At 37.3% G+C, this 17,766-nt stretch overlaps 1 protein-coding gene across 2 annotated transcripts in view; it reads right to left on the bottom strand.

Annotated features, from left to right (window-relative positions):
* Positions 1-957: 957 nt before the first annotated feature.
* The window catches only part of GOLM2 (golgi membrane protein 2), a 207,480-nt gene continuing 190,671 nt past the window's right edge, over positions 958-17,766 (bottom strand). Inside the window, exon 10 of one of the 2 annotated variants that reach the window (XM_037834105.1) lies at positions 958-3,033. In XM_037834105.1, the coding sequence (XP_037690033.1) occupies positions 2,963-3,033 (71 nt within the window). In that variant the 3' untranslated portion in view covers positions 958-2,962. The remainder of the gene's footprint in view (positions 3,034-17,766) is intronic. The other variant, XM_037834106.1, reaches the window with a different exon arrangement.

The raw sequence follows: 17,766 nt of genomic DNA on the forward strand, positions 1-17,766 counted from the left end.
TAAAACCGTAAAAATTTCTATTCTAGTTTAGCTTAATTTAAAATGAGTTCTAAATTTATTCAAATTTTAGTGTTAAAATGTAACTATTTGAGACATTTCTCCAAGGAAGATATACAAATGTTCAATAAGTACATGAGAAGGTGAGAGAAATGCAAATCAAAATCACAATGAACACCACATCACATTCAATAGGATGGCTATTACCAAAAAATGGAAAATAGCTCGTTGGTGAGGATGTAGAATAACTGGAACTAAAGAAATTAAAACCCTCATACATTATTGGTGGGAATGTAAAATGTTACAGCCAGTATGGAAAACAGTTTGGTGGTTCCTCAAAAAGTTAAAACAATTCCACTCCTAGGTCAATACCCAAAAGAACTGAAAACAGGGACTCAAAAAGATACTTGTACACTGATGCTCACTGCAGCATTATTCTCAATAGCCAAAAGGTGGAAACAACCCAAGTGTCTATCAAAAGAAGAATGGATAAACAAAATGTGAATGGAATGCAATGGAATATTACTCAGCCATGAAAAGGAATGAAATGCTGATACATTCTACAACATGGATGGAAGTTGAAGACACCATCTTGATTGAAATAAGCCACACACAAAAGGAAAAATATTATATGATTCTGCTTATATGAAATATTTAGAATAAGCAAATTCATTGAGACACAAAGTAGGTTACCAGGGACTAGGGAGCAAGGGAGAATGAGGAGTTATTGCTTAATAGGTACAGAGTTTGTTTGGGGTAATGAAAAAGTGTTAGTAATGGATGGTGGTAATTGGTAGAAAAACGCTGTGAATGTAATTAATACTACTGAATTGTACACTTAAGAATGGTTAAAATGGCAAATTTTATTTTATATATGTTACCACAATAAAATTTTTTTAATGTAACTATATCACATGAGTGTAATGTGTATATATGTATCAGAATCATCAAAACAGTGAAACAAGTTTAATTTTTAATTTATTAGAACCCAGTAAGGGATGATTTTAAAAGCAGAGTTTCCATCAAATTAACACTTAATTCAGGGCAAGATACATTTAAAAACCTAAACTTTAAGGCAGAAGTAAAACATAAAAAACCAGAATGTCTAATACAGACTGTAAACTGTCAGAATTTTGAGAGATTGTTAAGAGTGTTTTATAGCACTACAATGTTAATACAGTCAGAAATTTTATCAATTGGTCCAAGGTTCTCAGTTTATAAAATGTATAGGTTGCTAACTGAAGAAATTTTTCAGTGTAAGTAATAGTTACCATACAACCAAGTGATCGTTTTTATGATGAACTAAGCAAGTAATTTTATGGTTTCCATTTGTAAAGATTTGTATAGTATTAAGTATAAAATATTACTAGGAGTATTTTTTAGATTCATCTCCCTCTTCCTAACACCCAAAAGATGTACATCAATTCCCTTTAACTCCATTTAAAAAGTTCTGTGAACCAACTATTCATTGTAGGCTTGATCCTACTGATAACAAAGGCATGAATTGCTTACTTTGATGTGATGGGAAAAAAATTTTTATTAAATTATTGAATCTTCTCCTGGTTACAAAATAAGTTCAAACTGAAGTCTAAGAATTTTTGCATCTCTAACAAGGGAACAACCTATTTTTCTCTGTAAATTTTAATTTTGATAGGAGCCTGAATAAAGAAAAAGAAAAGCATTTCATATCTATGTGCAATTAACAGTAGCTCTTCTGAAAAACAACCTTAAATTGTCCCTTGTGATCAAAATCTTTTATTTTTGGGTAGAGGGGATAAGTTCAAAAAGTACTTTAAATCAGAAAACAAGAATTAGCTAGCTTACACATTCTACTAAATAGTGTCAAAAAAGACAAATGCATTTAAGATAATTTTGCAGGTCTAGCAAATATGAGATTGATGGGTTCTTAACTAACATATTAAGTAATTACAAAGATTCTTTGCCTTTACAACAAACTTTTTAAGCTATTTTAATAAAATGGCTGTGGATCTCACGCACTTCTGTTTATCTGTGCTTAATAAAAACATCTGTTAAAATTCCTTACTTAGTATTTCTGAAAAATTCTAGTCAAATAATATCACTAAAACTACCAGAGAAGCTTTGAAACACTAATTACAGATTCATTTCAAAACTGATTTAGTCCCTTTCAGGACCTGGCATTTAAATCATGAATTCACCAACTTAAACTCTGAAAATAAAAAAATTTTAGCCAGTGCTGGCAAAATGTAGTGGTATTAAGTGAAAAAAATAAAAATTGAAAATGTATCATCAATCATGCATTCCATAATTCCATGAACTGAATAAGGTACAACCCATGAATACTGTAATGTTTTTGCAGGTTATCTCAACTTCCATCAGGCCTCAGCTAAACCATTACCTGCCAAAACACATCAGTGTTCATGTAACAAAAAGGAGTAGGGAAATGACTTTGCACAAATGCTGTGTTTGACTTCCAGTCTCCCCTCCTTTATGTAACTGTTCTAGGTATAACTCCTTGAAGAGTATGAGATGAGGGGTAAATAGAATACCTATTGGGCTAACAAGAATATATTAGTGTATAAAAAGTTTTTCAGCTGAATAATTATCTCATTGTGGTGATGCTATATCCAACATACAAACTGTACAACCATCTTTTTCTGTTTGCCCTTTTGTGGAAAGAATTAGGCTCAACTAAATTTAAAATATACATTAGTTTGCTTTAAATGCAAAGATTAGTTTTGCTTATTTTGTGGCTCAACACATTATGTATATCATAATCAAAAAAGTCTCTGCTTGAATAATACAATATGAAAAAGTTCACATATGTACATGGGTGCATTCCTTCATTAAAGTTTTTCCTTACATCTATCTCAATGTATCTTTACAACTGATACAACTGACCTTTACAACAAAAGTTGAAAAACAACAAAGTAGAAAGGACTCCATTTTACAGCACTTTAGGTTTTCTGAAGTTTTCCTTTAGGACTTAAAGGACATCATTGAAACGTTGCTTTCCATAGTCTGCAGGATCCATCTGAAGCTCTCGCTCTTCATCATCTGTAAGTGCGATAATTATGTATCAAGAATATTATTTTAAAAACCACTTGAAGAAATCCAATAAATTTCTCAATTTATCTAAACCTTAAGATATTTTCTACTTATTTTACATCTTTTGCAGATAGTGCTTTTTCTTAGTTGCTTGGCTAAGGAACAAAAAGTCTATTCTGGAAAATTACTTAATTTTAATGTTAACAAATCTTTTGATGAAGATTAGATACATGGATACAGATACATAACTAGATACAATTAGAGCTGGGCAGAGATAAACACAACTTCAAGAACCCACAAATATTGAGGAGTTAATTTGTTTATAGAAATATATTATTAGAAACCTTTCTATATACATTTTCAGGCCTTTAAAAAACAAAATGATTTTTTCTAATTAGAAAAGTAATCCAGACTTGTCATGAAAACGAAAGATAGGAAAATAAGTCACTTATAATCCCAACATTTAACATTTTAGTCACTTTTCTAACTTCTTGGCAGAAAGTTTACTTCTGTCTTCCTAAATGGAGTATACTGACCAAAATTAAATGTTTTTTTGACCAAAGGAAAAACAGAAAGAAGGGAAGAAAGGAAGAAAGGAAGGAAGGGAGGGGGAAAAGGAGAGGGAGAGGGGGAAGAGGAGGGAGGGGCGGAAAGAGAGGGAGAAGGAAAGAGGGAGACAAACAGTTAGCCACACAGACATAATATTGTTATAGAGTAAAATCCTCAAAGACACTTTAAGGTCCCAAATAGAACTTTGGCGTTTGACTTCTTGATTGGGCTGTTGACAGGATTTTCCAGCTCCTTCCTAACAATTACTTGTCACTGTGCATTTTTGTCAGTTTATCTGACAATAGCAATCCTTCTCTTCTGGTTTTGCTACAAACTACAGGATTGTAAAAATGTATGCTAAGAGTATTAAGATTACATTAGAACAAGAATGAAAAATATTTTAATAAGAGCCTGAGAGGCTCCTTTCAGATTACATGGCTTTTATGACATTTTTTGGGCCCCCTAGCAGCCTAAAAAAAATGATTTTTCTGATTTCCTGGGTCATAGTTACAATTACTCAACAGCTTAGTTTTTGATAGATGAGGGGTTATTATGATAATTGTCTGGAAATGTAATTTTACAAAATTTAAAGAGTTATACATTGGTATCCAGATTTATATGTATACTATAACTTTCTGAAATTTATTATTTCATGTTTGATAGAATTTTTCTTTTCATTTTCAGCTTATCTAGCATATCCTACGGTAAAATTTTGTTCAAGAAAGATGCCAAGAAGTATTTACTATATATTAACTTTCCTTAATGATGTGTTCTCATTTCTACTTTACATTTATCAAACCAACTTTTTCCCCTTTACAATAACTTTACAGAAATTTTCATGTACAAGTGCAACAACTATTTTGCACAAATATTTTAAACAATAAATTGATCTCATTTCTTTAACAGTGTAATTTGCTAGGTATGATAACCGCAAATCTACGTATAAAAGCTGAAATTATATCCATATTCACACTTTTATTTTGGAAATATGCTAATCAGTTTCTTATAAAAGAACTTTGTACTTAAAAAAAAACTATCTTTGGTTTTAAAAGAGAAAATAATCACTGGGATTGCTCCAGAAAGCTCTCCTTAGGATCCCTGTTATGGGGCCTCACCTGAAGGCTACAAATACATCTTTCAGGACTTTAAATAATTAAATGAAGACACTCACCATGAAGTGGTGGAAAAAGCTAGTGTAAAGGAGAGTTTCTCCAAATTTAGCAGGAAAATTATTGAAAGGTAAAAAACATTATTAACTTTTTGATATTTTTAAAGGAATAAATGTAAAGGGAAAATGAGACAAGAACAAAGGTCTAGGAAAAGAAAAACTGAATTGTTGTCCTGACATAGGCACTTAACAAATATGATATAGTTATTTAATTTCTTTGGGCCTGTAATTACCTTTTTGGTAGTATGGAAAAACAACTGCTTTTCCTACCCCAAAATATAACAACCCATATGAAGGCAGTCTTTAATTACAAAATTCTCTATAAGAAGTTTCAGTTTTATTAGTTTATGCTTTTTAGCAAAGTTCTAATACAGTGCCTCTACACTGTTATTCAGAATTTTAAAGGCCTTTTGGAATGGAGCATTTTTTTTTTTTTTTTACATTATGCTATCATACACATTAACCGGAGTCCATTTTCAGTGCAGCTCTTCTACTCAGAATTCAAGTTTCTATCAGTATTTATCTGTATTTATTTCCATTATCTGTAAAGTATGACGAAATTACTTGATCAAATCTGACAGACTAACAGCCATTAAATATAATTATAAGGACTAATATATTACTTCATTTTCCAAAGCAGCAAAGTCTATAAATAACTCATCAATGTAAAATAACTGTTAAAGGAAATAGAAAGTCATTAATAATTAATAAGCAATTCTGAAGTCAAGGAAGGACTACCTCCATAAATCAAGCTTACTAAGCAAAAGCTTCTTGAGGAAATAAGCCAGTAAGTCTCCAATAAAAAGCACAAATTAATCCATCAGCCAGAGTGCAATTATCCTCTAAAGCAGTCAATCCTGAGAAACAATTCTAGATTTACTTTTACTTTTTAAAAATGACTTTATTCAACAAATGTTATACATAGTGCTTAATAATGTGAAAGGCCTTATTCTAAGTACTTAACAAATATTAAACCATTTAATCCACATAATGAACCTGTTAAGTTAGAAACTATATTCCCTTTTTACAGATGAGAAAATTGAGGTACAGAGGTAGGTTGGGTAACTCACTCAGGGTCACAGAGCTAGTAAGCAGTGGAGCCAGGATTCAAATCCAGTAGTTGGACTCCAGAATATAAGCACTTCAGCTGCCTTCCATAGAAATATTTAGTAATATAATTATGCACTTTATATTCTATTAATAAAACCTGAAACTACTATGGAATTAAAGATAAGAGTAAAGGAGATTTGTAAGCCTTCATTATCTCCTTATTATAACAAAGAATGAATTAAAAATACATTATCCTCACTGTTGGTAGGGAAGTAGAATGGTACAGCCCCTCTAGAGGGCAGTGTGATGATTCCACAGGAGACTAAGTATAGGGTTGCCACATGATCCTGCAACCCTGTTATTTGGTACATACTTGGAAAAAATGAAAGCAGGGACACGAATAGGCATTTGCACACTGTTGTTTATGGCAGCAGTATTCACAATCTACAATGAATGGAGGCAGCTTAAGGGTATGTTGACAGGTAAACGGAAGGGCGAACTGTGGTGTAAAAATTCAAGGGAATACTGAACGGCTATGAGAAGGAATCAAGTCATTAGGCACGCAACTAGGTGAATGAACCTTGAGTATATTATGCTGAGTGAATAAACCAGAAACAAAATGACAAATATTATAAGGCCTCACTAATTTAAACTAACTACAATGAACAAATGCTGAGAATTGAATTCGAGAGCATAGGTATCAGGGGATAGAAAGTGGACAGAGATTGGGCAATCGACAATGCAAGAGTATAGAGTGTTCAATGAGACTTGTTGTAAAGGTTAGTAGATTGTAAGCTCTTACAGCAGTCACATCAATTCCTGAGTTTTGACTGTTATTTAAGAGATATTTATTTGTTACAAAATTTATATTCTCTGTAACACACTTTCTAATATAACCTGTATGGTCAGTATATTTAAACAACATTGTTGCATAGAACCTAGAATGGGGAATAAGGTCTTGTTATTCTGTCCAGGTTAGTGTGATACCCCGATACACCCAGCATATTAGGGGCAGAAAATAAAAAAGCATTTGCAAAGTCACCCTGACAGACTGGGGAAAGATGTGGAAATATTAAACTTCCTCACCTGGGGAATTCCTGATATTCTCACAAGCATTAGGGACTCCCAATTCAATAAGTCAAGCCCTCCATTTTGGGGCTTGCCCTTTTGAGACTTATTCCTGCAAAGAAGAAGCTAAGCCTACTTATAATTATGCCTAAGAGTCACCCCCAGAGAACCTCTTTTGTTGTTCAGATGTGGCCTCTTTCTCTCAGCTGTGAGAATGAGACTAAGTTTAGCTTTCACACAAGATAGGTGTGCCTAGGGGGGTGGGACAGTTCAGGAATTGGCAGAAGGTTAAAAAGACAAACTAGTCCACGGTCAGTCCCCCTGTTTATCCACCCACTATCTACTATCCTTGTAAGGTGGAGACTCCGGGTAGAGGTTCCCAAAATAGCCTCATAACTTATTACCAAATTAGCTCAGACTGGCTCTAAAGAGGCCTGGGCATAACCATTATAGTCAGGAGTGAAAATTTGTTCTCACAGTTCCAAATGTTGCAAATTCGCATGGGAAACTTATTTCAAATGTTTCCAATTTGCCGGGGCTGCATGTTTCAAATTTGCAAGGGCTAGTTAGGCTTCTCGAATAGAATGTAACCTCTGGAGAATCCAGCCACTGGAGAAACAGGGGAGGGACTTGCAGTTAGGTGTAGGAAATAAATTCTGCTGGGTCTGTTGTTCTGTACACCAACCCCCACATACTGGTTGGGCACCTGCTCTTGCAAGATTGTGAATAAATTCTTTTCTTCTCCACAATTGGGTGAGTGTTTATTCCTTTTAGGAATAGTGTTTGTTTCTCACAATTTCTTGGGGGCTCATCCCAGATCCAAAGCATCGAGGAGGACCCCCGGGATGGAAGACGGGAAGGTGCGCCCCGCCATTTGAGCGGTCTCAGACTCCGTCATTGAGGGCCTGCCTCTGACTGCTGGTGAAACCCACAATCAGACGCTTAGGTCTGCCAATTGTGGACAAGAAAAGGGGGAGGAAAAACATGCCTCGCAGCCACCAAGTAACTCTGTGCACAGACCAAGGTAAGAAAAAAGGACTATTAAGTATTACCTTGGTGGTAGCGACATTCTGCTGAGTCTGAGGCTAATCCTAAGGGAAAGACGCCCAGACAGGACTCAGAATGGGGAATAGAGGCAGTTGGCTGGCCAGGGGACAAAGGGAAGGGGGTACCTGTAGGGTCCCCCGGAAACATTCCTCTAAATAGTCCATTGGGGAGGATGTTGAATCATTGGGCTGAAAGTGATCGGACCAAGGGAAAGGCTAGAAAGAAATATTATTATGTTTGGACGAGAAAAAGCATTTTGCCGCCTAATGTCTTCTAGCCAAAATACAGGGCAGATGAGGAATGGCTTTGTGCCAATGTTGTACAATATGTTAATAAAAAGAAACCTTTTTCCAAGGAGGAATCTGAATATGCCATGTGCTAGCTGCAGGGAAAAGAGACCAGTTTTTATCCCATGAAAGTTAAGAACCCAGATTCAGGCACTGAATCTTTAGAAACTAAAACCTGGAATCCTTTGTTAAGCTTTCCCCCACCTTATGTTTCCCCTCCCCCACTGGGGCAGGAACAGTTGAACCTTAAAGATTCAATGGAACCAGGCCACGCCCCCGGGCAATCAGAGGTGCAATCGGAGAGCCAATTGGTTCCCACTGCTCCACCAGTTACACCCCACCAACAGTTAAGAAAAGAATTGAAACAATGTAAGAAAAATAGCCAGAGGTTTCCATTTCCGGAGGCTTCTGAGGAGAGGAGGGTGAAAGTATATAAACCTGCTAAGTCTCTGTACCCTCTCAGAGAAGTACCTATTGGATCAGGAGAAATTGGTTATGTAAATGTCCCATTGACAAGTACAGAAGTAAGGAACTTGAAGAGAGAAATAAAATCATTAATGAAAGATGCAGCAAGGCTAGCTGAACAATTAGGTCAATTCTTAGGCCCCAGTTTATATACCTGGTCTGAACTTATGTCCATACTAAACATCCTCTTTACAGGAGAGGAAAGGGGAATGGTAAGGAGGGCGGCTATGAGAAAATGGGAGAGGCAGCACCTGCCCGGACAAGGGGTGATGGCAGCAGAGCAGAAGTTCCCTATGTGGACCTCAATTGGGATAATAATGATCAGGGGGCTAGAACACACATGGAAGATCTTAGAAAACTAGTTATACTGGGAATAAAATTGGCTGTACCCAAATCCCAGAACCTAAGTAAGGCCTTTAAAGTAAATCAGGAAAAAGATGAGACCCCCTCAGCCTACCTGCAAAGGCTGAGGGACCAGGTGAGGAAATACTCAGGAGTAAATCCCAATAATCCTGTGGCCCAGTGAATGCTAAAGGTCAGCTATGTAAAGGGATCTTGGCCTGATATTCAGAAAAAGATCCAAAAAATGGACGGATGGCTGGATAAGCCATTGAAGGAGTTACTGAGAGAGTCTCAGAAAGTGTTTGTGAGAAGGAAGGAGGAAAAGCAGAAGCAGAAAGCCAAGGTCATGATGAGCAAGGCGGACCTCATGGTCAAGTAGAAATTAGGGATGAGGCAGGGAGGAGACAGACAGGGGAAGATAGAGACACAGTTGGGGCCAGTTAGAAAGAAAGAGGGGGGATTGGTCCAGAGGGAATTCAGGCCATGGCTGGCTTGCCTCTTCCCTGGACAAAAAAGAAACTAAGGAAATTTCTGGGTTTGGTGGGGTGTCATATATGTTCAGATGTAAAGATTCTGTGGCATGGGATTTGTGTGATTCTCTATCTGAATACTTAAATGATGTGGGGCTGGATAGGTACTTGTGGACACATTTGCATATTTTAGCATATGCATTCTGGGAGTTAAAGATTCATGTATCTAATGGAAGTTTGGATTATGTGTTTACACAGGGATGTGGGATAATTATATTTGTATGTAATAAAAGCATGTGATACAATTATATAGGAGTCTTTAAACTGTTGGCGTTTTGTCAGCATATGGTTTGAGACTTGGTAGAGAGTTCCTGTGTACTCATCTATGGTAAACTGGAGATACTTCTTTGTGTCTTTGTAGCATATACTACTTTGTGTGTACTCTAAAGCTGGGCAATTGTGTGCAGGTTCACAATAGTGTGGAGAATGAGAGAACTCTTTACTTAAAACTGTGGAAGAAACTGGCTGTACATGCTTGTAAATGGGCATAAGTTGTGGTTTTATATGGTTATGGGTGTGTATATACAAATTTTACTGTGTGCAGTGTTTTCCCTTAGGTAGTAATTTGAGTAGTGTAAGTTGTATATCTGTCTGTTCCAAATATATAAGGGGCTGTGTGTTCTTGTGATTTGTAGTATGGTTTTGCTAATATATTTTGAGCAAAAGCAAAAGGTTCATAATCAAAGTTCAAGTGGATTGTATGCACATGTTTCCGTAAAAGGGGTTGAGGTTCACTAAAGCTGCATCGAACAAACTTGGGACATTGAGTGGTGCATCTCTCTTCCCAGCTCTGCGTTTGGTGATGCCAGGTTGCTAGCTTGAAATTGGCTCTGGTGGGAATAGAGGCACCACTTATATTGTCAAATGCCACACACCAAGGCTTGTCCTCCTCCCCCTGAAGAGTGGGTTATTACTCATCCGGCAGCAAACCTTGTGTGTGTGTTCAAGGTGTACTTATATGTAAATCAAGTATATTCAGGCATCACTGAACTGGGTGTATCGAAGACTGGATTTTCAGTAGGTGTTAGGGAATGATGAGCCTTTTTGTTCATTAATCCTGAGTTATTCTGAATTATTGTTGTCCTTTAGTCTAATTGCTCCATTCTTTTCACCAGTAAATAGCCTTAAATGTTGGTAAATTCTTGCTGTGCTTCATGTAAATGAGTTCAGGGGTGTCTGTACCTGAGGCAGATGTTAGCAGTTTTACACCAGGGGAGTCACTGGGAAGTACAGAGCATGTGTGATCTGGTTCTTAAGCATTTTGGATGTGTGGGTCTTTATGCTGTAGCTAAACAAATACGTAAACAATGCATAATTTGCCAAAGGGTTAATAAGAAAGTCCTAAGAAAACAAGGACACGGGGGAAGGGAACCAGGCCTCAGGCCGTTTCAGAGTATTCAAGTTGATTACACTGAAATGCCCCTAGTGGGGCAGCTAAAACTAAAAATCTCCCTTCCTTAGATTCAAAGGACCTCCTCCTTAAAAATTATGTACTGATTTTGTCTCCTACTCTATCATCCCTCAGGCATCCTGGTTTGCTGGCCCAAACTCCGCCCCTTGAGTTTGCTGTCCATCAACACCAACCTGGCAGCTGGGTCCTGATAAAGTCATGGAAGGAGTCCAGACTTCAACCAGCCTGAGAGGGACCTTATCAAGTTTTGTTAGCAACTGAAACAGCAGTCTGGATGGCAGAAAAAGGCTGGACTCACTACACCTGAGTAAAGGGACCAGTATCTGAACTGGACGATAAGTACCCAGCAACTCCGCCCAAATCTTGGAAAATAACTCCAACCTCAAATCCCTTAAGGGTCACTCTCAAAAGACAATAACTGGGAAGGAATATCGGAAAAGGTGGGGGGTGGGTCAAACCCTGTGTCTCCATACCACTTGGTCAGGTGCTTTAGAAAACTGAAAAATGAGCAGCTTAAAGCTCAGACTAGGAATGGAGATAATTATACTAGCCATAATGTTCCCAGTTCAAAATGCAATGAGTCCTGTCAAACTAGTAATAAATACAACCGAGGGCTTAGAGTTTCAAACAGCGCAGTTTGACACATGTCAGATAGTGGACTGTGAGAATTTGAAGTACCAGTGGTGGCTAAGTGGGAAGAATAAGTATCTATGCCCAGAGTTGGTAAGAAATGTTTTCAGCTGAGTCTCCCCTTGCCTCTCTTGGGCTGATGTATAGAGGACTACCCAATACAAGGGAAGGCCCAAAGATAGGAATTGTATCCACCCAACCCACTGGAAATTAAAGAATAAAATAACCTTTTATAAAGGTAATACCCCACCAGATTGCAGAAATCTTCAATGCAACCCAGTGGTAATAACTATTAAAGGAGCTGATAAACAACCCAATACCAGTGGGGGAGTTGATGGGGTATATGACATAGAGGTAGAGGTTACTGATAGAGATCCTCTGGGGAGATTCCATCTATAAGTCCTTTCCCCTCTATTAAACATGTCATTAACAACATTCTCTCCAGTTGGCCCTTCAATAATACTTAAAGGGACAAGATAATTAAAATAATCAAAGCAAAAAACTTAAAGCAAACCACAGAAATAGAAACAGGATACGGGGATGCAAATGCCGGGGTAGAATAGGTTAAATATACAGTCCAGAGCCTAGACAAAAGTAACTGCTATGCTTGTGCAACAGGCCGACCCACTGCTCAGATCGTGCCCTTTCCCTTTGGTGTGGAAAAGCATGGGAAGGAGTTCAAGTGTGTGGTGCTCCTTTTCCGGAATACTACTCCTGGTGAAAATTGTAGTACATTGTCCTCCCTTTTTCCTCCAATCAGGAGAGGAAACACCAAAGCCAGCCTTGCTCTTTACCTTAGTCCAGGAAACCACTCTGTCTGTCTCTCTGGATGGAGTGAGGGGTTCCAGGATCTCGGGACCATGGCCTCGTGTACCCAAGTGTGCGATGTGACTGAGGATAGTACTGGCAGTTTCTCCAGTTTAACCATACCCTGAGCAGACCTTTGGTGGTACTGTGGAAAGGGTATCCTCCAACCAGTATTACCTGAAAAGTGGAAGGGGACCTGTGCTCTGGTTCAATTGGCCATCCCATTCACCCTGGCATTTGAGAAAGGGGAGGAAATGAAAACCTGAGAGAAAGGAGCAAAAAAAGCTTACCTGGTCCTTTCAATGACCAAATCTATTTAGACAGAATAGGAGTTCCACGGAGAATCCCAAATAAGTTTAAGGCTAAAAATCAGGTAGCTGCAGGATTTGGGTCATTTTTTTTCTGGTGGGTCATGATTAATAAGAATGTAGACTGGATTAATTTCATATATTATACCCAACAAAAAATTTTATCACTTAAACCAAGGATGCAGTTAAGGGCATCACAAAGCAGCAAAATGCTACTAGCCGAATGGCATGGAAAAATAGAATAGCCTTAGACGTGATGCTCACTAAAAAAGGAGGCATTTATGTAATGATTGGCAGTAGTTGTTGTACATTTATCCCAAATAATACAGCACCTGATGGAACCATCACCAAAGCTTTGCAAGGTCAGACAGAGAACTCAGGTATTAATAACCCCCTTACTGGGTGGTTGGAAAGCTCGTTTAAAAAGTGGAAAGGGGTGATGTTGTCCATCTTAACCTCTCTTATCATTGTAGCTAAAGTACTCACAACAGTCAGGGGCTACATCATCCCATGCGTATGGGGATTGACTCAAAGATTTATTGAGAAGGCCCTAACCAAACAAATGCTGGTTCAATACATGCAAAACAATTTATACCCCCTCAGAGAGGAGGATTTATATGATAAGAAATGTAAAAAAAACTCTTCAGAGATTTAAGAGACTGCAATGTAAAAGCTGAAGAAAGTTTAAAAGAAAGAGGGGAGATTTGTGAGAATGAGATTAAGTTTAGCTTTCACACAGGATAGGTGTGCCTGAGGTGGGGGGCAGTTCAGGAATTGGCAGAAGGTTAAAAAGACAAACTGTAGTCGATGGTCAGCCCCCTGGTTTATCCGCCCACTATCTACTATCCTTGCAAGGTGGAGATTCGGGGTAGAGGGTCCCAAAATAGCCTCATAACTTGTTACCAAACTAGCCCAGACTGGCTCTAAAGAGGCCTGGGCATAACCATTATAGTCAGGGGTGAAAATTTGTTGCAACCATTCCAAATGTTGCAAATTTGCATAGGAAACTTATTTCAAATGTTTCCAATTTGTGGGGCCTGCATGTTTCAAATTTGCGTGCACTAGTTAGGCTTACCAAATAGAATGTAATCTCTGGAGTATCCAGCCACTGGAGAAACAGGGGAGGGACTTGCGGTTAGGTGTAGGAAATAAATTCTGCTGGGTCTGTTGTTCTGCCCACCAACCCCCCACATATTGGCTGGGTGCCCATTCTTGCAAGATCGTGAATAAATTCTTTTCTTCTCCACAATCGGGTGAGTGCTTATTCCTTTTAGGAATAGTGCTGGTTTCTCACATCAGCCAACTCTGCAAATAAACTCACTACCCTCCCCGCTATGTGGGACATGTCTCCCTGGCAATGAGGGACATGACTCCCAGGGATGAGCCTGGCCTTTGCATTGTGGGATTGAGAATGCCTTCTTGACCAAAAGGGGGAAAAGAAATGAAACAAAATAAAGTTTCAGTGGCTGAGAGATTTCAAATAGAGTCAAGAGGTCATTCTGGAGGTTATTTTTTTTGCATTATGTAGATATTCCCTTTTAGTTTCTAGTGTATTACAATAACTAGAAGAAAATAACTGAATCTGTTGAACTGTAATCCAGTAGACTTGATTCTTGATGATAATTGTGTAACTACACAGCTTTTTTCATGTGACCATGTGATTATGAAAATTGTGACTGACACTCCCATTACCCAGTGTATGGGCAAATAAGTATAAAATAATAACAAAAAATTTATATAAATAAAGGGGCAGGGGGATATAAGGGGTATGGGATGATTTGGGTGTTCTTTTTTATTTTTATATTTTTCTTTATTTTGGAGTAATGAAAATGTCCTGAAATTGATTGTGGTGATGAATGCACAACTATATGATACTGTAAGTCACTGATTGTATACATTGGATGGATTACATGGTGTTTAAATATATCTCAATAAAACTGCATTAAAATAATTATCTGTATATTCTACTAATAGAAGTCAGGATTTTTTTAAGTCAATATAAATAAAATAATATTTCATTTAGGATATTTCAGAAAGCCAGGAATTAAAAATCAAAGTAAACTATGACTGTAAACAAAGGAAATCTAGGCTTCACTTAAATTTCAGAATTCTAGAAGAAAATATATGAATGGGCTTCAGAGCTAAAGCTGGAATCCTTCAGCTCCCTATTGCCAGATTGATGCCAAAGCTTCCATTTCACAATCCAGAATTTCTGAGATCAAAGCCACAGTGTCCTTAGTTGAAGCCAGAACCTCAGTCCTGTGGATGGCATCTTTAGTCCTAAGGACCACACTGTTGGAGAAAGAACTCCTCTCTGCTACTGAGAGCAGAGAAGAGCCCTTACTGCTAGAACCCAAACTGTGCTTCTGAAGTGCATGCTTCATTTTTAGTATCTCTGGCTGCAGGGTCTCAATTGCAGTAGTAAAGGTCACCCTCTTTCCTGGGTGTGGGGAAAGATGTGTTTCAGGAATCCTGAAATCTGAAACTCATTCTCCCATAATACTTGTGCTATGTATGTGATCCACTGTGAATGTGTCTGCAAATTTTAGAACTGAGAAGGACCATCTATTCTAGTCTAATAGCTGTACTTACAGATGATGAAACTATAGCCCAGAGAATTTTTTTTTTTTTTTTTTTTTCTCAATTCGATTCCATTGATCTATATGTCTATCTTTGTGCCAGTACCATGCTGTCTTGGCAACTGTGGCTTTATAATAAGCTTCAAAGTCAGGGAGTGTAAGTCCTCCCACTTCGTTTTTCTTTTTTAGAGTGTCTTTAGCAATTCGAGGCATCTTCCCTTTCCAAATAAATTTGATAACTAGCTTTTCCAAGTCTGCAAAGTAGGTTGTTGGAATTTTGATTGGGATTGCATTGAATCTGTAGATGAGTTTGGGTAGAATTGACATCTTAATGACATTTAGCCTTCCTATCCATGAACATGGAATATTTTTCCATCTTTTAAGGTCCCCTTCTATTTCTTTTAGTAGAGTTATGTAGTTTTCTTTGTATAGGTCTTTTACATCTTTGGTTAAGTTTATTCCTAGGTACTTGATTTTTTTAGTTGCTATTGAAAATGGTATCTTTTTCTTGAGTGTCTCTTCAGTTTGTTCATTTCTAGCATATAGAAACATTACTGACTTATGTGCATTAATCTTGTATCCCGCTACTTTGCTAAATTTGTTTATTAGCTCTAGTAGGTGTATCGTTGATTTCTCAGGGTTTTCTAGATATAAGATCATATCATCTGCAAACAATGACAGTTTTACTTCTTCTTTTCCAATTTGGATGCCTTTTATTTCTTTGTCTTGCCGGATTGCCCTGGCTAGCACTTCCAGCACAATGTTGAATAACAGTGGTGACAGCGGGCATCCTTGTCTTGTTCCTGATCTTAGAGGGAAGGCTTTCAGTCTCTCACCATTGAGTACTATGCTGGCTGTGGGTTTTTTCATATATGCTCTTTATCATGTTGAGGAAGTTTCCTTCAATTCCTACCTTTTGAAGTGTTTTTATCAAAAAGGGATGTTGGATTTTGTCAAATGCTTTTTCAGCATCTATTGAGATGATCAATTGATTTTTCCCTTTCGAGTTTTTAATGTGTTGTAATACATTGATTGTTTTTCTGATGTTGAACCATCCTTGCATGCCTGGAATGAACCCCACTTGGTCATGGTGTATGATTTTTTTAATGTGTCTTTGGATTCGATTTGCAAGTATTTTGTTGAGGATTTTTGCATCTATATTCATTAGGGAGATTGGCCGGTAGTTTTCCTTTTTTGTAGCATCTTTGCCTGGTTTTGGTATTAGATTGATGTTAGCTTCATAAAATGAGTTAGGTAGTGTTCCATTTTTTTCAATGTTTTGAAAGAGTTTGAGTAAGATTGGTGTCAGTTCTTTCTGGAAAGTTTGGTAGAATTCCCCTGTGAAGCCATCTGGCCCTGGGCATTTATTTGTGGGAAGATTTTTGATGACTGATTGGATCTCTTTGCTTGTGATGGGTTGGTTGAGGTCTTCTATTTCTTCTCTGGTCAGTCTAGGTTGTTCATATGTTTCCAGGAAATTGTCCATTTCTTCTACATTATCCAGTTTGTTGCCATACAGTTGTTCATAATATCCTCTTATAATTTTTTTAATTTCTTCAGGATCTGCAGTTATGTCACCTTTTTCATTCATTATTTTTTTTATATGGGTCTTCTCTCTTTTTGATTTTGTCAGTCTAGCTAGGGGCTTGTCAATCTTGTTGATCTTCTCAAAGAACCAACTTTTGGTGATATTTATCCTTTCTATTGTTTTTTTGTTCTCTATGTCATTTATTTCTGCTTTAATCCTTGTTATTTCTTTTCTTGTACTTGGTTTAGGATTGGTTTGCTGTTCATTTTCTAGCTTCTTCAGTTGATCCATTAGTTCTTTGATTTTGGCTCTTTCTTCCTTTTTAATATATGCATTTAGTGCTATAAATTTCCCCCTTAGCACTGCTTTTGCTGCATCCCATAGGTTTTGGTATGTTGTGTTCTCATTTTCATTTGTCTCTATATATTTAGCAATTTCTCTTGCTATTTCTTCTTTAACCCACTGATTGTTTAGGAGTGTGTTGTTTAACCTCCAGGTATTTGTGAATTTTCTAAGTCTCTGATGGTTATTGACTTCTAATTGTATTCCATTGTGGTCAGAGAATGTGCTTTGAATAATTTCAATCTTTTTAAATTTATTGAGGCTTGTTTTATGTCCCAGCATATGATCTATTCTGGAGAAAGTTCCGTGAGCACTAGAAAAGTATGTGTATCCTGGTGATTTGGGATGTAATGTCCTGTAGATGTCTGTTAAATCTAATTCATTTATCAGATTGTTTAGGTTTTCAATTTCCTTATTGGTCTTCTGTCTGGTTGATCTATCTATAGGAGAGAGTGATGTGTTGAAGTCTCCCACAATTATTGTGGAAACATCAATTGCTTCCTTTAGTTTTGCCAATGTTTCTCTCATGTATTTTGTGGCACCTTGATTGGGTGCATAGACATTTACGATTGTTATTTCTTCTTGCTGAATTGCCCCTTTTATTAGTATGTAGTGGCCTTCTTTGTCTCTC

The sequence above is a fragment of the Choloepus didactylus genome, chromosome 4, assembly GCF_015220235.1.
Source record: "Choloepus didactylus isolate mChoDid1 chromosome 4, mChoDid1.pri, whole genome shotgun sequence".
NCBI lineage: Eukaryota > Metazoa > Chordata > Mammalia > Pilosa > Megalonychidae > Choloepus > Choloepus didactylus.